The sequence below is a fragment of the Biomphalaria glabrata genome, chromosome 9 (genome assembly GCF_947242115.1).
Source record: "Biomphalaria glabrata chromosome 9, xgBioGlab47.1, whole genome shotgun sequence".
In the NCBI taxonomy this organism is placed as follows: domain Eukaryota; kingdom Metazoa; phylum Mollusca; class Gastropoda; family Planorbidae; genus Biomphalaria; species Biomphalaria glabrata.
In genome coordinates this window covers 43,865,681-43,884,680 of record NC_074719.1, presented here as the reverse complement: position 1 = coordinate 43,884,680, position 19,000 = coordinate 43,865,681, and the positions used below count along the sequence as shown (strand labels likewise).

The 19,000-nt window shown below is 36.9% G+C and overlaps 1 protein-coding gene across 2 annotated transcripts in view; it reads left to right on the top strand.

Annotated features, from left to right (window-relative positions):
• Window positions 1-19,000, top strand: part of LOC106072029 (phospholipid-transporting ATPase ABCA3-like) — a 69,582-nt gene that overhangs the window by 40,214 nt on the left and 10,368 nt on the right. For both annotated transcript variants that reach the window (XM_056042252.1, XM_056042251.1), the window contains exons 18-26: window positions 605-624; window positions 2,940-3,298; window positions 6,053-6,208; window positions 8,477-8,674; window positions 11,494-11,779; window positions 12,848-13,012; window positions 14,622-14,763; window positions 17,155-17,285; window positions 18,651-18,883. In XM_056042252.1, the coding sequence (XP_055898227.1) occupies window positions 605-624; window positions 2,940-3,298; window positions 6,053-6,208; window positions 8,477-8,674; window positions 11,494-11,779; window positions 12,848-13,012; window positions 14,622-14,763; window positions 17,155-17,285; window positions 18,651-18,883 (1,690 nt within the window). The remainder of the gene's footprint in view (window positions 1-604; window positions 625-2,939; window positions 3,299-6,052; window positions 6,209-8,476; window positions 8,675-11,493; window positions 11,780-12,847; window positions 13,013-14,621; window positions 14,764-17,154; window positions 17,286-18,650; window positions 18,884-19,000) is intronic.

Genomic DNA, 19,000 nt, shown 5'->3' with positions numbered 1-19,000 from the left:
TACGGGTCGTTGGCTTGCAGCACCAGACTGCCAAATGACGACAAGGACAACTATGCTGCATATTTCACAACCAATCGCTGACCTCTTCCCACCGTCACCATAGAAACGCACAAACACACACAGGCACTCTATAACATTAGGCGAAATAGGCAGCCGTCCAGTGCCTCCAATTGTTGGGGAGGGGGCATAGCACAGGACTATACAAAACTTTTAAAAAGTTGATACTTGAATCAGGTCTCATAGTAGTATCACTACGACTCTTGTTTACTATTCTAACTACTCTCTCTCCACTAAGGAAATTGCGATATATAATTTTCAGTTTTTTGTCAATTTAGATATAGACACAGGCTGGTTGTTATCAATTTCGAAAAATTATTTTTTTCCTCGCTGTTTCTTTTAATTTTTTTTTTAAATTTCATTTAGGGCCAACAAATTCACTTCGTTTAGGGCCTCCGATTATCTAAGGCCGGCTCTGGTCCTATCATACGTCTAGTAGTTTTATAACAACTAGATCTAGGTCCAAATTTTTATTATACCTTTTTTTTCTATTGCAATAAACATGTTAAATATTTAAAACAACAACTATTTTCTATTTCTTCCCAAGGAGGCCTTCCGTCCCTGCAGGTAAACTATAAAAATACACTACATGGCATAATTAGACTAAATGGCATAATTAGACTAAATGGCATAATTAGATTAAATGGCATAATTAGACTAAATGGCATAATTAGACTAAATGGCATAATTACATTAAATGGCATAATTAGACTAAATGGCATAATTACATTAAATGGCATAATTAGACTAAATGGCATAATTACATTAAATGGCATAATTAGACTAAATGGCATAATTAGACCAAATGGCATAATTAGATTAAATGGCATAATTAGACTAAATGGCATAATTACATTAAATGGCATAATTAGACTAAATGGCATAATTAGACTAAATGGCATAATTAGACTAAATGGCATAATTAGACCAAATGGCATAATTAGATTAAATGGCATAATTAGACTAAATGGCATAATTAGACTAAATGGCATAATTAGACTAAATGGCATAATTACATTAAATGGCATAATTAGACTAAATGGCATAATTAGACCAAATGGCATAATTAGATTAAATGGCATAATTAGACTAAATGGCATAATTAGACTAAATGGCATAATTAGATTAAATGGCATAATTAGACTAAATGACATAATTAGATTAAATGGCATAATTAGACTAAATGGCATAATTACATTAAATGGCATAATTAGACTAAATGGCATAATTAGACTAAATGACATAATTAGATTAAATGGCATAATTAGACTAAATGGCATAATTAGACTAAATGGCATAATTTCATTAAATGGCATAATTAGACCAAATGGCATAATTAGACTAAATGGCATACTTAGATTAAATGGCATAATTATATTAAATGACATAATTATATTAAATGACATAATTAGACCAAATGGCATAATTAGACCAAATGGCATAATTAGACTATATGACATAATTAGACTAAATAACATAATTAGACTAAATAGCATAATTAAACTATATGGCATAATTAGAGTATATGACATAATTAGACTAAATAGCATAATTAGACTAAATGGCATAGTTAGACTAAATGGCATAGTTAGACTAAATGGCATAGTTAGACTAAATGGCATAGTTAGACTAAATGGCATAGTTAGACTAAATGGCATAGTTAGACTAAATGGCATAGTTAGACTAAATGGCATAGTTAGACTAAATGGCATAGTTAGACTAAATGGCATAGTTAGACTAAATGGCATAGTTAGACTAAATGGCATAGTTAGACTAAATGGCATAGTTAGACTAAATGGCATAGTTAGACTAAATGGCATAGTTAGACTAAATGGCATAGTTAGACTAAATGGCATAATGCCTTTTTTATTAGGTAATTCTCTGGTTACTTTTAACATTCCAGTATTTCTGTATGTTTCTGTTTAAGAGTAAATTTTGAAAAGCTATAGACAAATGGCTCGATATACTAAAGGGTATGACTCTCCAATGCCGGTCCTTAAAACTTACAAGTGTTATACAATACACTCGACGAAGGAGAATAGAATTTGTATTTATTTACAGCCAACAATAGGTTACACATATGATATTGAATACATAATCTAAACTAAAAGTACTAAAGATGCCCAAATTAAATACTACAGGGCGCTTAGACTGGATTCAATTAACATAGGCCATCAATGCCACAACATAGTGTTACCCCCCAAATAGTCCGTTCACACACATAGCAAGAATAATAATATAACATCTCCTTACGCTAGGCATAAAACTGATAATAATCACAAGCACCCTACTCAGACCAGGCCAGCTCTCCAACTGCTAGACTGACCACAGGAAATATTATTGTCCCCCCCTTGAAAATCCCGTGCTAAAGCAGTTCACCCTCACAACTAATAAAATAAACACACACACACAATCTCACATCTTACACCCCCCCCCCCCCGCTCTTGACACGAATCAGACAACGCCCCTCTGTCCTAGTGAAGCTCTACATAGGTTAACTGAATATTTCGATATTTCGTGTAGTGTTTTGATACCCCATCTAGGCGACCCCTATGATGCGACGCACGGAGTGGTCGCCCTTCTCGCCTTCCGTTTGGTACGCCACTGAAAAAAAATGTGTGAAAAATACAAGGCCAAGGTTATATCTACTAGTGTATCGTATCAAAGCATAACGCTTGGTGTGTTGTATTATATTGATCCGTATCCCTATCCTAATCCTATCCTTGTTTTTACTAGTCACGTCATTGTCTCTAAGTCAAAACATCCCCTATGTCCGAAACAAATAATTAATTCCAAATCGAGCCATAACAATTAATAAGCACCTAAGCTAATCTATACCTCCATCTTTTTTTTTTGTATTTGTTTCCGGTCACGTGACCTAGGTGCTTCTGATCAGCTGTTCGACAAAATGAGCTCGTTCCAGAAGCTTCGCCCGTCCACTTTGTTCATGCAACAGATAAGAGCCATTTTCATCAAGAAGTTTCTCCTCTGCCGTCACGCATGGCTGATGTCCTTGGTCCTCATCACCCTGCCCGTGGCCTTGACCTCCTTGGGGATCAAATACGACCTGAGCACTAAGACCATCATCCCTAAGGATTTAAACTTTACCCTGGACCGTTTTCCAACTGACTTGAAGTTCTTACATTTTTATGAAAATGGCAGTGACGATACGATTTCGCGACAGTACAAGGCTTTGTATGACAAGAAGTATGGCACTGTTCTACAGTTTCCCCTCAACAAGGTAAGTAGCTGCTGTTTTAGTTTAATACGAGCCGACCCGCGGCTTAGCATACGCCGCTATTTAGTGACGGGTGAACACTTCCTGAAAGGACAAAGTTGTCAAAATGGGGTGGGTTTGGGCAAAAGACTGTGTGCGCATGCCTGGAGAGCGAGGAATGCGCGGTTTTGGGCGGGAGGGGGCGGGAGGAGGGTTAGAGAGTCAGCGTGCGTGCGTGGTATCCCGCATGGTTGGGCGACGTAGAGAATTATATATACAGAGAAGATTACTTCTTCTCCCCCCCTCCTCTTTTTTTTTCTGAACCGCGCTTGATTGGCTGACGTAGAGAATTGTATATACAGATGCCGATCACAAATGTAAACTTAAACTCTATGTCCACATCACAAGGTCCTCAGCGCTCGCAAATGACCCTCCTTCAGGTAACAGTACCAGGAAGAAGAAGAAGAGGAAGAGGAAGACAGAGAAGTGATGGGAAGACAACATCAAAGAATGGACAGGCCTGTCAGTGAATCAAATTCTACCCAGGGCAAAGGACAGAGAGGAATGGTGAAAGACGGTTGACAGTTCTTGTACAGTGCACCAACGGGTTGACAGTTCTTGTACAGTGCACCAACGGGTTGACAGTTCTTGTACAGTGCCCCAACGGGTTGACAGAATAAGGGATATGTGAAGGTGAATACAGGGCCACAACTGAGTTTTGTTAGTTATGTGAAACATCGGAGTTATTCTTAATCTCCAGAGGCGAAGACATTGCCATTATTACTATTTTTGTGTTAGCATATATAGACTTTGGAACTATAGATAGGCCAATATATATATATATATATATATATATATATATATATATATATATATATATATATATATATATATAAAAATCAAGATCAACAAAATAAAAATTACCATTAGCAATACAAAACAGAAAAAAAGATACGTTTGACACAAAATGAATTTTGAAAAAAGGTTCAATAAAGTAAACTAATATAAATTAAATTTAAAAAATATTTTTAAAAATTTCTTTTATATTAAATGACACTGCATCAGTTATTTTGAATAGCTGTGCAGATACGCGTAAGATACTCTCCCTGTCTTGCGACTTTTACGCGACTACCAGTCGAGACATTAACAAGAGTCCCATTCGAGATTTTGAGGGGTAAGCAGAGCTCAACCGCTGTCATCGCTCTCATTATCTCCCTTTAGCTTAGTACATTTTCCATGTGAAACAAAATTAATTACGACAAATTCATTTAGTAATGGGTCGACTTTTTAAATCGATTCATCTGTTGTCGTCGACTATGGATTGTTGTATAAAGTTTCAATTTGATCCGAAAAATGGATGGGAAGGGGGGAGAGAAAAACATTTAAACTATTTTGACAAGACGGACAGACGGAATGAGTTTATACAAACGAGGTAAAAATAACCTATATTGGCACAAAATAAAATAGAGTAAACTTTAAAAAAGACAAAAAGACTAAACTTTAAAAAAAACTGATAACATCTATTATAAGAAACAGTATTACATTTCTATTGTTACAGGGTCGGGGACAAATTCATACACGTATCTTCAATTAAGAGAAGTGGTTCTCAACCTTTCTAGTTCCACGACCCGCTAGTATAATTTCCCGATAGGTGGCGACCCCCAACTTTACACCTTTATTTTTCATTTACAGATAAATAAATTTGTGCTCATAATTAAATTTAAAAAAAAAAGGTTATTATTCAGACTTGCATTTATTAACTTTTCTATTGCGTACTCACAAATATTCATGTTGCAGACTTAAGTGACAGTCCGACAAATAGTAGCACAACGAATGCCATCTTCTGCATCATCTCTGCTTTTGTATTAGGACTTCATAACTAAAAGCTTGAAAACCTTGGTTTGCAAAGATTTGTTCTCGGAAATGGAAGAAGAAGGCGTAACATAATGCCAAACAGAACGGGATAGGAAGTATTTAGAAGATCAAGTTAAATAAGATTCACATCTGCTTGTTACAGCACGGTAGAATGGACACAAAAAAAAAAACTTCCATTGATGAATAGATAAAATTGAAAATTCCAGGGATCTTAGGCGAACCCAGCCGATTTGTCATGCGACCCCCCAAAGAGGTTGCGAATCATAGGTTGAGAACCCCTGATTAAGAGCGATCACAGCAAAGTGATTGAATAATGCCAGAATTTACTAGCCTGGTCGAGTTTAATTTCAGAATTCTTAAGCATGACTCCAATAACTCTGATAAACGTTTGATGCAATTAATTATCTTGCAAATAAAAGTTTGTAATTCTTAAAATAAAAAAAAATGAATGTGATTTTGTGTGTGTGTGGTCATTACTTGTGACTGACTTACTTGAATTAATCCTGTGTACTCCCAGGGGAGCATTAGGCCGCAACCACACCTCTCCACCGAACTCGGTTCTGAGCAGCTTTCTTCATTCGCTCCCATGTCATTCCAGTGCCTTCAGCTTCACTGATGACTGACCTCTTCCAGGTTTGCTTGGGTCTGCCCACTTTCTTCTTTCCTTGTGGGTGCCAGTCAAGTGCCTGCCTTGCAACATTGGTAGCTGGTTTTCGCAGGGTGTGTCCTATCCAGCTCCATTTTCGTTTTGTGATGTCTTGGGCTATGGGCTTCTGTCTAGTTCTCTCCCACAAATCGACAGTAGTCATCTTTTCTGGCCACCTAATTCCTAATATCCAGCTTAGGTGTGTGTTAACAAAGGTCTGAAGCTTTTCCATATTTTTTTTTTGTCATTACTTGTAGGTGACTCAATTCTCCAAGCAAGTACGAGAAGCGCTAGCGAATGTTGATGCGGAAGAATATACACAGAAGTATTTGTTTGGTATTGCAGAGACTAGGAATACATCGGGTTTAATCGTGCTGTACCAACAAACAGCAGTCCACGCTAAGAGCATCGCGGTAGGACGATTTTGTCTTTTTAATGTTGTCATTTTTTTTGCTGCCATTTTGTGGCTGTCATTTTGTTGCTGTCATTTTGTTGCTGTCATTTTGTTGCTGTCATTTTGTCGCTGTAATTGTTCGCTGTAATTTTGTTGCTGTCATTTTTGTCGCTGTAATTGTTCGCTGTCATTTTGTTGCTGTCATTTTGTCACTGTAATTGTTCGCTGTCATTTTGTTGCTGTCATTTTGTCACTGTAATTGTTCGCTGTCATTTTGTTGCTGTCATTTTGTCGCTGTAATTGTTCGCTGTCATTTTGTTGGTGCCACTCTTTTGCTTCCATTTCATTGCTGTCGTTTTGTTGTTGTCATTTTGTTGCTGTTATTTTTCGCTGCCATTTTGTTGCTGTCGTTTTTTTTTTCGGGTCACTTTGTTTCTGTCATTTTTTGCTGTCATTTTTGTTGCTGCCACTTATTTTCTGCCATTTTGTTGCTGTCGGTTAGTTACTGTCGTTTTGTTGCTGTTAGTATTTTGCCGTTTTTTCTTGTCATTTTGTTGATGATATTTTGTTGCTGATATTTTGTTGCTGTCGTTTTGTTGCTGTCATTTTGTTACTGTCATTTTTTTGCTGTCATTTTAATGCTGTTTTTTTTCACTGCCATTTTATTGCTGTCTTTTTTTTTTTTTGCTGCCATTCTGTTTCTGACATTTTGTTGCTTCCATTTTGTTGCTGTCATTTAGTTCCTGTCATTTTGTTGCTGTCATTTAGTTCCTGTCATTTTGTTGCTGTCATTTAGTTCCTGTCATTTTGTTGCTGTCGTTTTTTGACGTCATGTTGTTGCTGTCGTTATTTGATGCCATGATGTTGCTGTCGTTATTTGATGCCATGATGTTGCTTCCATTCTGTTGCTGTCATTTTGTTGCGTTAAACATCCTGTCATTTTGTTGCTGTCGTTTTTTGACGTCATGTTGTTGCTGTCGTTATTTGATGCCATGACGTTGCTGTCGTTATTTGATGCCATGTTGTTGCTGTCGTTATTTGATGCCATGTTGTTGCTGTCGTTATTTGATGCCATGACGTTGCTGTCGTTATTTGATGCCATGACGTTGCTGTCGTTATTTGATGCCATGTTGTTGCTGTCGTTATTTGATGCCATGACGTTGCTGTCGTTATTTGATGCCATGTTGTTGCTGTCGTTATTTGATGCCATGACGTTGCTGTCGTTATTTGATGCCATGACGTTGCTGTCGTTATTTGATGCCATGTTGTTGCTGTCGTTATTTGATGCCATGACGTTGCTGTCGTTATTTGATGCCATGACGTTGCTGTCGTTATTTGATGCCATGACGTGGCTGTCGTTATTTGATGCCATGACGTTGCTGTCGTTATTTGATGCCATGACGTTGCTGTCGTTATTTGATGCCATGACGTTGCTGTCGTTATTTGATGCCATGACGTTGCTGTCGTTATTTGATGCCATGACGTTGCTGTCGTTATTTGATGCCATGACGTTGCTTCCATTCTGTTGCTGTCATTTTGTAGCGTTAAACTTCCTTCTTAAGATAAAGATGATTTCATGACGGTTAAACCCTTACAGACATACTTTCGTTTTATGTCGCTTGAATGTCCGTCACATATTAGCCATATAGGTGAATACTGAAGGGTTAATTACTCTTGCTGGTATCACGATGTATCAATGTCTACATGTTCTAATTATAGGCCTATAGATACAGACGGGGTGGTACACGCAAATTGTTCCTTAACGTGAATTCATTTCATAAACTCTTTAAAGAAGAGGACCTACATGCGGAAATACCCGAAGACGTAGTCTGTTCAAGATAAAGTTTGCTTAGTCCTTTAGCCAAATAAAAAAATAATAATTTTACACTTAAAAAAAAAATAGTGACCAAACTATTTTTTTTCATAAATATCTATATCAATTGTCGAATTTCTAACTTAACCGTTAGAGCCTTTTTCGAGATCTGTGTCCAAGTTTTTCCACCCAGGTTATGGCCGATGACTTTGCAAACTGAATATTTAAAAAGTTCCCCTTTCAGACCTTATGGTCTATAGGTCAGTTGACGTGAATTTCGTCTGTTTCTATGGCCTACGATTAACAAGGGTGCCATGTGGCCAGCACAACGACCAACCGCCTTTACTTTTCACCAACTAATGTCAGGTATCCGTTTGAGCTGGGTGGGCTCAGAGGCGCTTAAAGATCCCGAAATCTGAATATAGGAATAGTATAAATTGTTTTATCGCGCATGTTTTTGTTTTTTTCTAACAGGTTCAACTTGCTCTCAATGCATGGGTCCAGCAGACGCTGGGCAGTGAGTACAGTGTCCAAAGTGGAGTCCACTACGTCCCCTCCTGGACGGCAAGTAACCTGATCAAAAAGCTTCAAATCGCCACCACATTTTGCCTCGGTTTCTCAATGGCTCTCATCCCCGTCATGTTCATCTACCCTTTAACTGTGGAGCGCGCGGTTCGTATCCCATCAATCATGTGTGTATCTGACTGTGTTCCGTGTTCGACTTTGTTATGTATGTGACTGTGTTTTTGTATACGACTGTGTTGTGACATGATTGTGTTGTGTATTTGGCTGTTTTGTGAATTGATTGTGTTGTGTATTTGGCTGTGTTGTGTCTGTGTTACCGTGTTGTGTATTTGACTGTGTTGAGTATTTGATCGTGTTGTGGATATGTTACTCTGCTGTATATTTGATTGTGTTTTGTATTTGACTGTGTTGTGTATTTGACTGTTTGTGTATTTGACAGTGTTGTGTATTTGACTGTTTGTGTATTTGACAGTGTTGTGTATTTGACTGTGTATATGTTTGCTCTAGTAGATGTAAGTCTTTATAGGTGAGAGTGTGTTTGTTAGCGTTCATTATTGTATGTGTAGTTCATTGTATGTCTTATATATTTGATTAGTGGCGTTTTTTATAGAGTGACAAATAGATATAGGACTGACAGAAAGTTAGATACAAGCCGGATTTAAGTATTTGTAGGTCTCTAGGCAGAATCTTTCATAAAATGGCCTAATAATTAATAAGTATATTTTTATTAAAGCTTTCGAAAAAGTGTAGAGGCCTCTAGAAAATTTCTGTCTAGAGGCCTCTACACTTTTTCAAATTTTTTTTTAAAATCCACTTATTAATTATTAACATATAAAATTAGGCCATATTATAAAAGAAAAGGAGTTCTTACATTGGTTTTGCTTTGTTTTCCTTCGTTTAAAATAATTATTATAAAATATGCATGTTCTAGTTCTGGCAACGCAAAAAATAGGAACTCCAGATTTAATGTGGTATATTACGAGCTCACTGTAACCTAGTAAATTAGGTCACTTTTAAACCAAGGCGGTGTTGCCAACTCTAACATCATTTAAAGCAGTGATTCCCAAAGTGGTCTATATAGACCCCCAGGGGTCTATGAAGACCTCCAAGGGGTCTACGAAAGTAAAAAAAAAACAAATTGGGGGTCTATGAGATGTCCACGGGGGTCTACGATAGTAGATTTCATCTAAGCAGGTCGTGACTTTAATTTTTAAAGTACGTATATACTCTATATTTTAATATGTAGCTTTCAATCACTTTTTCCATTTTCAACTCACTACAGATAGAAATTTGTTTAAATAAAATGTTGATGAGTTTGCAAAAATTTGCAAGTTAAGCAGGGGGTCTACCGAAAGCCAGAAAACATGGCAAGGGGTCTACGAGACAAAAAAGTTTGGGAACCACTGATTTAAAGCATTGGCGTAAGCAAAAGGTACAGTTGCTAAGACCTCAACATATGTATGTGTGGGTGGTCCATTTCTTGTCAAATCCCATGGGCAGTAGTATGTGTATTCAATCAATTTATTTATTTGTTTATTTATGTATTCATATAGATAGATAGATAGATAGATAGATAGATAGATAGATAGATAGATAGATAGATAGATAGATACTTAGATAGATAGATAGATATGTAGGTAGGTAGGTAGGTAGATAAATAGATAGATAGATAGATAGATAGATAGATAGATAGATAGATAGATAGATAGATAGATAGATAGATATGTAGGTAGGTAGGTAGGTAGGTAGGTAGGTAGGTAGATAGATAGATAGATAGATAGATAGATAGATAGATAGATAGATAGATAGATAGATAGATAGATAGATAGATAGATATGTAGGTAGGTAGGTAGGTATGTAGGTAGGTAGATAGATAGATAGATAGATAGATAGATAGATAGATAGATATGTAGGTAGGTAGGTGGATAGATAGATAGATAGATAGATAGATAGATAGATAGATAGATAGATATGTAGGTAGGTAGGTATGTAGGTAGGTAGGTAGGTATGTAGGTAGGTAGGTAGATAGATAAATAGATAGATAGATAGATAGATAGATAGATAGATAGATAGATAGATAGATAGATAGATAGATAGATAGATAGATATGTAGGTAGGTAGGTAGATAGATAAATAGATAGATAGATAGATAGATAGATAGATAGATAGATAGATAGATAGATAGATAGATAGATAGATAGAAATGTAGGTAGGTAGGTAGATAGATAGATAGATAGATAGATAGATAGATAGATAGATAGATAGATAGATAGATAGATAGATAGATAGATAGATAGATAGATAGATAGATAGATATGTAGGTAGGTAGGTATGTAGGTAGGTAGGTAGATAGATAGATAAATAAATAGATAGATAGATAGATAGATAGATAGATAGATAGATAGATAGATAGATAGATAGATAGATAGATAGATAGATAGATAGATAGATAGATAGAAATGTAGGTAGGTAGGTAGATAGATAGATAGATAGATAGATAGATAGATAGATAGATAGATAGATAGATAGATATGTAGGTAGGTAGGTATGTAGGTAGGTAGGTAGATAGATAGATAAATAAATAGATAGATAGATAGATAGATAGATAGATAGATAGATAGATAGATAGATAGATAGATAGATAGATATGTAGGTAGGTAGGTAGGTAGGTAGGTAGGTAGGTAGATAGATAGATAGATAGATAGATAGATAGATAGATAGATAGATAGATAGATAGATAGATAGATAGATAGATAGATAGATAGATAGATATGTAGGTAGGTAGGTAGGTAGATAGATAGATAGATAGATAAATAGATAGATAGATAATTAAATAGATAGATAGATAGATAGATAGATAGATAGACAGACAGACAGACAGACAGACGAACAGTCATCATCATCGTCAAGTTCGTCATCATCATCGCATCATTATCATTTTATTTTTTGATTTTCGTACAATACAGATTGGTGCGAAACATCTCCAGTCCCTGAGTGGCATCAGCCCTCTCGCCTACTGGATGGGGACGTTCGCCTTTGACATGATCATGTACCTGCTGACCATATCCTTAATGATACTGGCCTTCTTGATCAACCCACACGTCTACATCGACGATAACCGCTGGATGTTGACCACCTTCGTCCTGGTGGTCTACGGGTTAGCCATCTTCCCCTACCTGTACGCGGTCCAGTTCATTTTCAAAAGCCCGACCGTGGCTTCCACCACGCTCTTGTTGCTAGCCATTTTTGTTGGTAAGTGTGACGATGGGACTGGGTGCAGTGGCGTAGCTAAGGTGGGGTAGGAGGGGCGAAATTTTGAAAATGTCCCTGTCTTAATGAGTTGGGTTTTTTTTACATTAGAAATGAATAATTACGAAAAAAAAAAAAAGCAGGGGCCCACAAAAAGGTCAAGCTCCCCCCGGGCCCCCAAACGATGAAAAATTTCCTAGCTACGCCCCTGACTGAGTAGAATGTAGATTATGCGGTGCAACAGTGATTGAAGTTTTTTTTTATAAATATGTATGTTGTCTACAGTTGTACCTGTAACCTGATCATTCAAATTCCACCCTTTAGATGGGGATACGCGTTTCAATTGAGAACCAGAACAAAAAAAAAAAAAGGCTTCTAAATAAATACATCACATTTATTCGCAAATAAATATTACACACAGACATGAGTCCGATTTCAGCAGACAAATAACGTCTATTTAATGAGCATAATACATATTAAAATACTGCAACTTCTTCGTGCGTTCAGTCACAAATCATAGGTTAGATCAGTGGTTCCCAAACTTCTTCTTTAACGGAACTCTTCACACATTCTAAATATTTATCGGAACACTTTACTTAGTTTCTTTTAGAGATTAATTCACGTAGGAACCTACTAGTTAATTATTACAGTAGCTCGTGAAACAGCTATTCCAAGTGGCCTGACCTAGTGTTCCCCGGAACACAGTTTGGGAAACATTGGGTTAGATAAATAATTACGTCCAAGATGTATAAACACAATCCAATGTATAACGAAGTACAGTTACGTCCGCGGTTAAGTAAACAATAAGTCCTTTTTAATAAATATATCTCACACTAAGTAAATTAATAAAAAATTATAAACATGTTTACGTAATGGCATAAGCTATATACAGTCTTCCGGAATCGGCCATTCGAGAGATCATAATTAAAATGGTTAAAAACAAGGTATGCAGCATTTGTAAGCAACGTGATTTATGAATACAACCTCTGGGCCCACCCACGAGTTTTAGTGTAACGAAAACTCTTTTTTCTTTTCTTTTTATTTATTTTTTGTTTTTGTTTTTTCTTTCAGGTGTCATTATCAGCCTGATAATGTCGATAGTACGGACAGTCATGATTATGTCCGACTTCGTTTATTTCATTCACTTGGTCTTCGTTGCCCTGTCTCCTAGCTACTCCTTGAATTCAATATTCTTCATGTACATTTTAATAAGCATAGCAAGTCTTACCACCACACGTAAGTTACACAATCTAAACATATAACTTTAATTAAGATGTTTACAGTTGTTAAGGTGGAAACATTACACTATGGATCGCAACCCCTTCAAGGGGTCACTTAAGACCTAAGACCATCGATTACAAGGATTGCACTTTGTCTATTCTTCCAATGCTGTGTATTCTGGGGGGGGGGTGCAAAAAGGGGTCTCCAAGCTTAAAATGTTGAGAACCGCTGGTTTAAGGGATGGAAATCCGATACATAAATCAAAATATCAGAGATACACAATGTGCCATAATGCAAACAGGGGCGTAGGTAGGAATTTTCCATCAGTTGGGAGCCTCTGCAATTCGCGTAATATTCAATGAATAAACAACTCATTTAGGCCACCCCTCAAGTTGGAGGCCTGGGGATTTTCAAATTCTCCCCCTCCTCCCCCATTCCAACCACGCCACTGAATATGAAATAATATGATCCATTAATGGAATGTTCATTAACACTGACTTCGATCTCCCTGGTGTTATGCGAAAAATGAATATCAACGATAGGTGTCCACTTAACAAGACGCCTTGAGGCCGGAATAATCATAACGAGGCTTGAAACCCAAAAAGAGGCGTAAGCAAACAAAAAAACAAAACAACCAAACATGGAAAGAAAACGTATGCAATACTGAGATCCTTGCACGAACAGGCATTCCCAGCATCTTTACAGCCCTCAGACAACGCCGCTTGCGCCGGCCTGGACATGTTCGCCGGATGGAGGACAAACGCATCCCGAAAGTCATCCTCTACGGACAACCCGCGACTGGCTCAAGAAAAACTGGTCGCCCCCATGTTCGTTACATAGATGTAATAAAATGAGACCTGAAATCAGTGAACATCAATACTGACCATTGGAAAGACATAGCTCTAGACCGCACCAGATGGAGAGAGACAGTGACCAAGACAGCCATGGACAGCGAAAGTACATGGGTCTCAGCTCTGGGAGAAAAACGGACAATGCGAAAAATGGCTAGCTCTTCTACCACCGAAGCGAAAACCACCCTAACCTGCGATATTTGTGGACGGTAGTGTCTCTCCAAAATAGCGCTCCACAGCCACAAGAGGAAGTGTGCGAGATGAACCATAGTCGTTCTACGACTGAAGGAGGCCAATAAATGATGAATGAATATATGTATATATATAATTAGATACATTGGGGTAGACAAGACATGAATCAATTTGTAAAAAAAAATATAACCCATTGGTCAATTAATTACTAGTAATGAATTAATTAATTTTGTCTGAAATCGAATAAGGGAAATAACTTCTACGTTATTGATAGATACTATTTTTTAAGTACGCAGATAAGTTGTGTTTTTTTTTTATAAGGATTCCTTTAAATACTTTTCTTGTTGTTCAATCTTGTTTTATTTAGGATACTTTAATGTCTAGGGTTGGAGGTCTTCTAAGCAAAATTATTTCATTTTGGCTCAAGTTTCTATCTTAACCAATAGCAATATTTTTCAGATGAAAATGATTGCGGTATGGAAAGTGTAAACACGCTACCTACTAAGCATAAAATAATTATTAGATACATGTCTTTTTTGGTAGCGGTAATATGAATACGTGTTGTTTTTTTTTCTCCTCAGCGAACCAGACTTTTACTGATTATCTAAAACTGCAAGTTGGAAATCTTGTGCTCTACAGTAATTTGTTGGATCTGGCCGCTGTCGCGTTGGTCTCTGTAGTGGCTTTGATTATCATTGAGTTTCGCTTCGACAGATTTTTATGGTAAGCTAGAGACCTTATTGTGTGAGTGGGTTGTGTTACAGAGTGTGTGTGCGTATTAGTGTGAATACGTACGCTCTATGTGTGTATGCGTATGGTGCGTATGTTTCCGCATGTGTATAAGATGTGTGTCTCTGTTTCTTACTTACTCAGCTGATTTGGTTTGAATAGAAGACGTGATCGAGGAAACAAGTACGATGTCTTTTGTCTTACCTTCTTATCTTATAAATTACAGACGTTACTTTTAAAAGAAGATAATTACGTCCTTCGAATTTCATGTGTGTATCTAATCATTGACTTAAGGTCTGCCAAGTCAGATTCAGGCAACCTATACCGCATTTTCGTATTTTTTCTTTGAAAAAAAATCCCCCAGCGCCTCCCTCTAAGAAACATACAAATAAAGAACTAGTCCGAAAAGACCAATTTTAATAAAACTTTACTTAACCTTTACACTGTCAATAACAGATCATAATTGTATAACTATCATAAGAAAATTATGTCTAATAAATTGCAGAGACTACACATATAAATTAATTTCATTCTAATGACTTTCAAATCCTTTGAATAGTCCCTTTTTAAATAATTGAATATTGGGGCCTAGTAGGCTTACTATTTTTTTTTTAAGGTTTAGTTGTAAATTTAGTTTTATTTTTTATGTACATTTTATTATTGCTGCATTCATTAAAAATGAACTTAAGTTAATGGGAACCTTGTACCTCCTGCAGTCTGAAAGAATTAGGAATGTCTGACTTTAAATTAGCCAAAGTAAGGCGAATGTCTTTTCGTGGCTACATCCAGTCTATTTCTTTACTTATTTATTAAGTTTGTTACGCACTGAATCTAGTTTAACCATGTATGTTGATGGAAAAGCTAAAAGTAGTTACATTTTCGACCACAGTTTTTGGAATTTTTGCAGGAACATTTAAGTGTTGCCATATCTCTATGGAGCCTTCTGTGTTCAGATTCTTTGTACTGAAGACACAATTTTCTAAATCTATTTTTTTTTACTATAATTTAATTTATATATCACTAACAGAGATTTAAAGGTTATCATTTATATTTAAATTTTTAAAGTTATTACAGCCTAGAAGCGAATCGTTTCCTCTCCATAGAGCATTAAGGCAGTAATTCATTTGTCAACCAACAACTTATGTAAGATTGTAAAACCCTTTAAAATACATTTAATATCTCAATAAAAGAGAAAATGATTTAATCAATGGAAGTGGCCCCAGCATATACATAATGTTTCATTCATTCGCCTTAGATGCCTTCCATGTAAAGCTAATCTTTTTTTTAGCCTACTTTAAATCATCGCCAGCCGATAAATCTTCATGTTTCTCTAAAAGTATTCCAAAATTGCATTAAAAAACTTAACAAAAACGAGCAATCTAGCCTCCTTTCCAAATACAGCGAACTTCAGTTTACAATAAGAGTTTAATATGCTGCTCATCACATTAATTTATTTTGTTGAGAGGGACCCCCTGATTTCTTCACGTAAACACGATTTCTAGGCTGGAAACTGACATTGACTGAAAACGTGGTCATCAGATTAGACTTCTGACAACAAATATACACATAGTAACTACATAATTCTGTGGCATTTTACGGCTCGAGAGAGAGGATCTTTTTTCCTTTTTAACTTCTTGTGTGACTAGAGGCCAATCCTTGATACACAGCTGCGGTCACTGTAATCTTCAGGAGTCGTTGCACTTTTCCCCTTCTTTCTGCTATTGTGGTGTATGACATCTGCTATCCGGGACCCTTCCTTTATGCTCTCTCTCCATGTGGATCTATCCATTGTAACTTTTTCCCAGCTATTAGTGTCAATTTTGAAGAGATTCATGTCGCGTTTGCATACATCCGTATACCGTAAAAGTGGACGACCAGCGGCTCTCCTGCCTTCTGTTAGATCGCCATACAGAACGTCTAGTTTAAGTCGACCTGGTGGCATTCTATAAACGTGGCCAAGCCAGCCACGGCGTCTGCTCTGATAACACAGAGGAGTGTCCTGGCACCCTGCTCTTCGTAGCACTTCCTTCCTCAAAATTGGAACCAGTGAAATCCGCCCATGTGGAGTGTCACCAGAGAATGCCGACGATGTCCTCCAAAACTGCTCTCTTTACCAAGAGGCCCGTACAAGACACTGGCCCCAAAGCACCCCTATAGAAATAAAACTGTATGGAGAGCTCCCTGATTTGGAAACCACTGCGCAGTTCATCTCATGTATTGGTCTAGTCATCTGAACGCTCCAACATAACAATGAGAACGAAGAAGAAGAACTTTCTTCCTGATTGGTTAGTTTCTCTTGCCGTCTTATTTTAAAGATCCGCCATTGAGCATGCACCTAGCTACATAATTCTATTGTGACTAATTGTCTTGCTGTTACTTCTCCAGGTATTCAATAATGTCAGTGGTGCCGTGTTCCTGTAAGACAATAGTGTTTAACAAGCGTCAGGAGGACGAGGATGTCATCAAAGAGAGAATGGTCATCAAAGCCACACCCAAGGCCAATCTTCTCAGGGACAGTCAGTGGTCATGTTTTTGTAACGGATTAATTATCTATCTTTAACGGTCGGCAGGACATGGCCATTCTGGGGATTCTCAATAGAAACTAAATAATGTGGGGGACGCTAAACTGAACCTTTGACAACTAAATAAAAGAACAATTGATGATTTTACAGCAGAACTAAAGAGTTCGATTCTACCGTTAAAAAAGAAAGCTTATCAACACGTTCTTGGTATAAAACCATCTCCATAAAATAAATCCTGCAGTAATCAGATATATGACTAAATATGTGGGGTTTTATCCTCTTAGATACGCGTTATTTCTCCCAAATCCGTTCTCGGATACAGTTAGAGTTAAGACAATTATTAAGTGCATTGATTAAAACATGTATCAATTAAAACATGAACGACTCAGTAAATTAATAATTGGTAATTGATTATTGGTGATTGCCTATTTAATGTTTGGTATCGAAAAAGGGACATAACTTCAACACTATTGAGATACATTGCCCTAAATCTAGAGTTCTTTTTAGACAAGCTTTTTGTTTTCTTTAATAAGTATGAAGAAACTAACGGACACATTTTTTTCTAGAAAATGATCGAAGTCTCGCTTCGTAAACTGCAAAGTTTTCATTTGGACACATTTTTCGAAAATGTAAATAAAAGCTCTTCTTGTTAATGGTGTTTATATCTTGAAAACCTATTCGAGACTTTGTACAGTTTCTCTATGTTTCATACAGTCAGGTGACATAAGTTGTGAGTACTAAAGGCACCACTAATGATACAGAGTCCATGGGCTGAAACTTGAAAGTCCATTACGAAAAATGTTTTATTTTATGATTTCATCTTGTCCACACAAAAGTGGTCAGAATCGAAGAAGAAGATTTAATAATATCTATAACAAAAATGTAAAATACAAGTGGCAACTAAACACGGTTTGCAAGGCCTTATATTAACTTCCTAAGGGGAATCACTCCTAACTATACAAGTAATCAAAAATAGTTAGTTCCCCGTTATGTCACACTAAATAAAAAGTATCCTTTTTAAACAGAACAAAAGTGGAAATACGCAGATGCGTACTATGAGTAGAGTAGGCGGGGCTACACCCGGGGGTATCCACAAAAGAGCAGGCCCCACTATGAAGAAAAAAAAGCTCGCTAAGCTCCAGTCGTTTTCCAGTTTTAATCAGTTCTATTTCACTTTAGCGAATTACTAGTTCTTAATATTTTCCCTTAACAATTTTCATTTTGTCTTTATAAATCAATAAAACAGGCTGTATTTTCAGAACATTTCTACAGTTTAATCATCTCCTTATTTGATTTTGCACACACAATTCTCGTTTATTTCTATGAATATTTCTTTCCAAAAAAATCGTACGTCTTCAGATGCTTTAGTGCTCCAGGACCTCCATAAGTGTTACCTCACCTCCCATTGCACCAGGAGGTTCATTGCAGTTGACAGCACGAGCATAGGCGTCCTGCACAAGGACTGCCTGGGCCTGCTGGGTCAGAACGGGGCCGGAAAGTCCACCACTTTTAAAATGATCACCGGAGATGAAATGATCACTTCCGGCTGCGTGTTTGCGGAAGGTCTGAGCGTCAAGACACGTTTAAAAGACGTATGTGATTTGCTAGCCTTCTCGAAATGTTTGTTTTCATTTCTCTTGTAATAGTGTGTCTCGCAATGAAATAGTAATGTGTCTCGCAAGTTAGCTTGTAATATAGTAATGTGTCTC